The 495-nt window shown below is 49.7% G+C and overlaps 1 protein-coding gene across 1 annotated transcript; it reads right to left on the bottom strand.

The window, feature by feature from the left end:
* Positions 1-200: 200 nt before the first annotated feature.
* On the bottom strand, positions 201-449 carry EMWEY_00046530 (hypothetical protein; the record flags this gene model as incomplete). Its single annotated transcript, XM_013479202.1, has 1 exon — positions 201-449. The coding sequence occupies one exon, from the start codon at positions 447-449 to the stop codon at positions 201-203; it is 249 nt and encodes an 82-aa protein (XP_013334656.1).
* Between the last annotated feature and the right edge of the window lie 46 nt (positions 450-495).

Here is a 495-nt window from a genome sequence, read left to right on the forward strand (position 1 = left end):
CATTTATTTGTATCATTAAATGCACAAAAAATGACCTTAAAATAAGCAGTTAGCTGCAGCAGCAATAGCAGCAGCAGCAGCAGCAGCAGCAGCAACAGCAGCAGCAGTTGCTGTTGCTGCTGCTGTTGCTGCTGTTGCTGCTGCGCTAAATAACAAATTGGTTCTAGGTCACCCCCTACTGGGGCGAGTGGTCCTACGCACTAAATTTGCTGCTGTTGCTGCTGCTGTTGCTGTTGCTGCTGCTGTTGCTGTTGCTGCTGCTGTTGCTGCTGTTGCTGCTGCTGCTGCTGCTGCTGACTCAGCGCTTTAGCAGCATTGTTAAGGACAGCAGCAAATGAGACACGGCATGCATGTTGTTGCATCTGCTGCTGTTGCATCTGCTGCAGCTCCTGATGCATCTGCTGCTGCTGCATCTGCTGCTGCATCTGCTGCTGCTGCTGCTGCTGCATCTGTACAAGGTGAAAAATATCTGCTGCTGCATGCATATATATATAT

This window comes from Eimeria maxima, genomic scaffold (genome assembly GCF_000499605.1).
Source record: "Eimeria maxima Weybridge genomic scaffold, Emw_scaff965, whole genome shotgun sequence".
Classification (NCBI taxonomy): Eukaryota; Apicomplexa; class Conoidasida; order Eucoccidiorida; family Eimeriidae; genus Eimeria; species Eimeria maxima.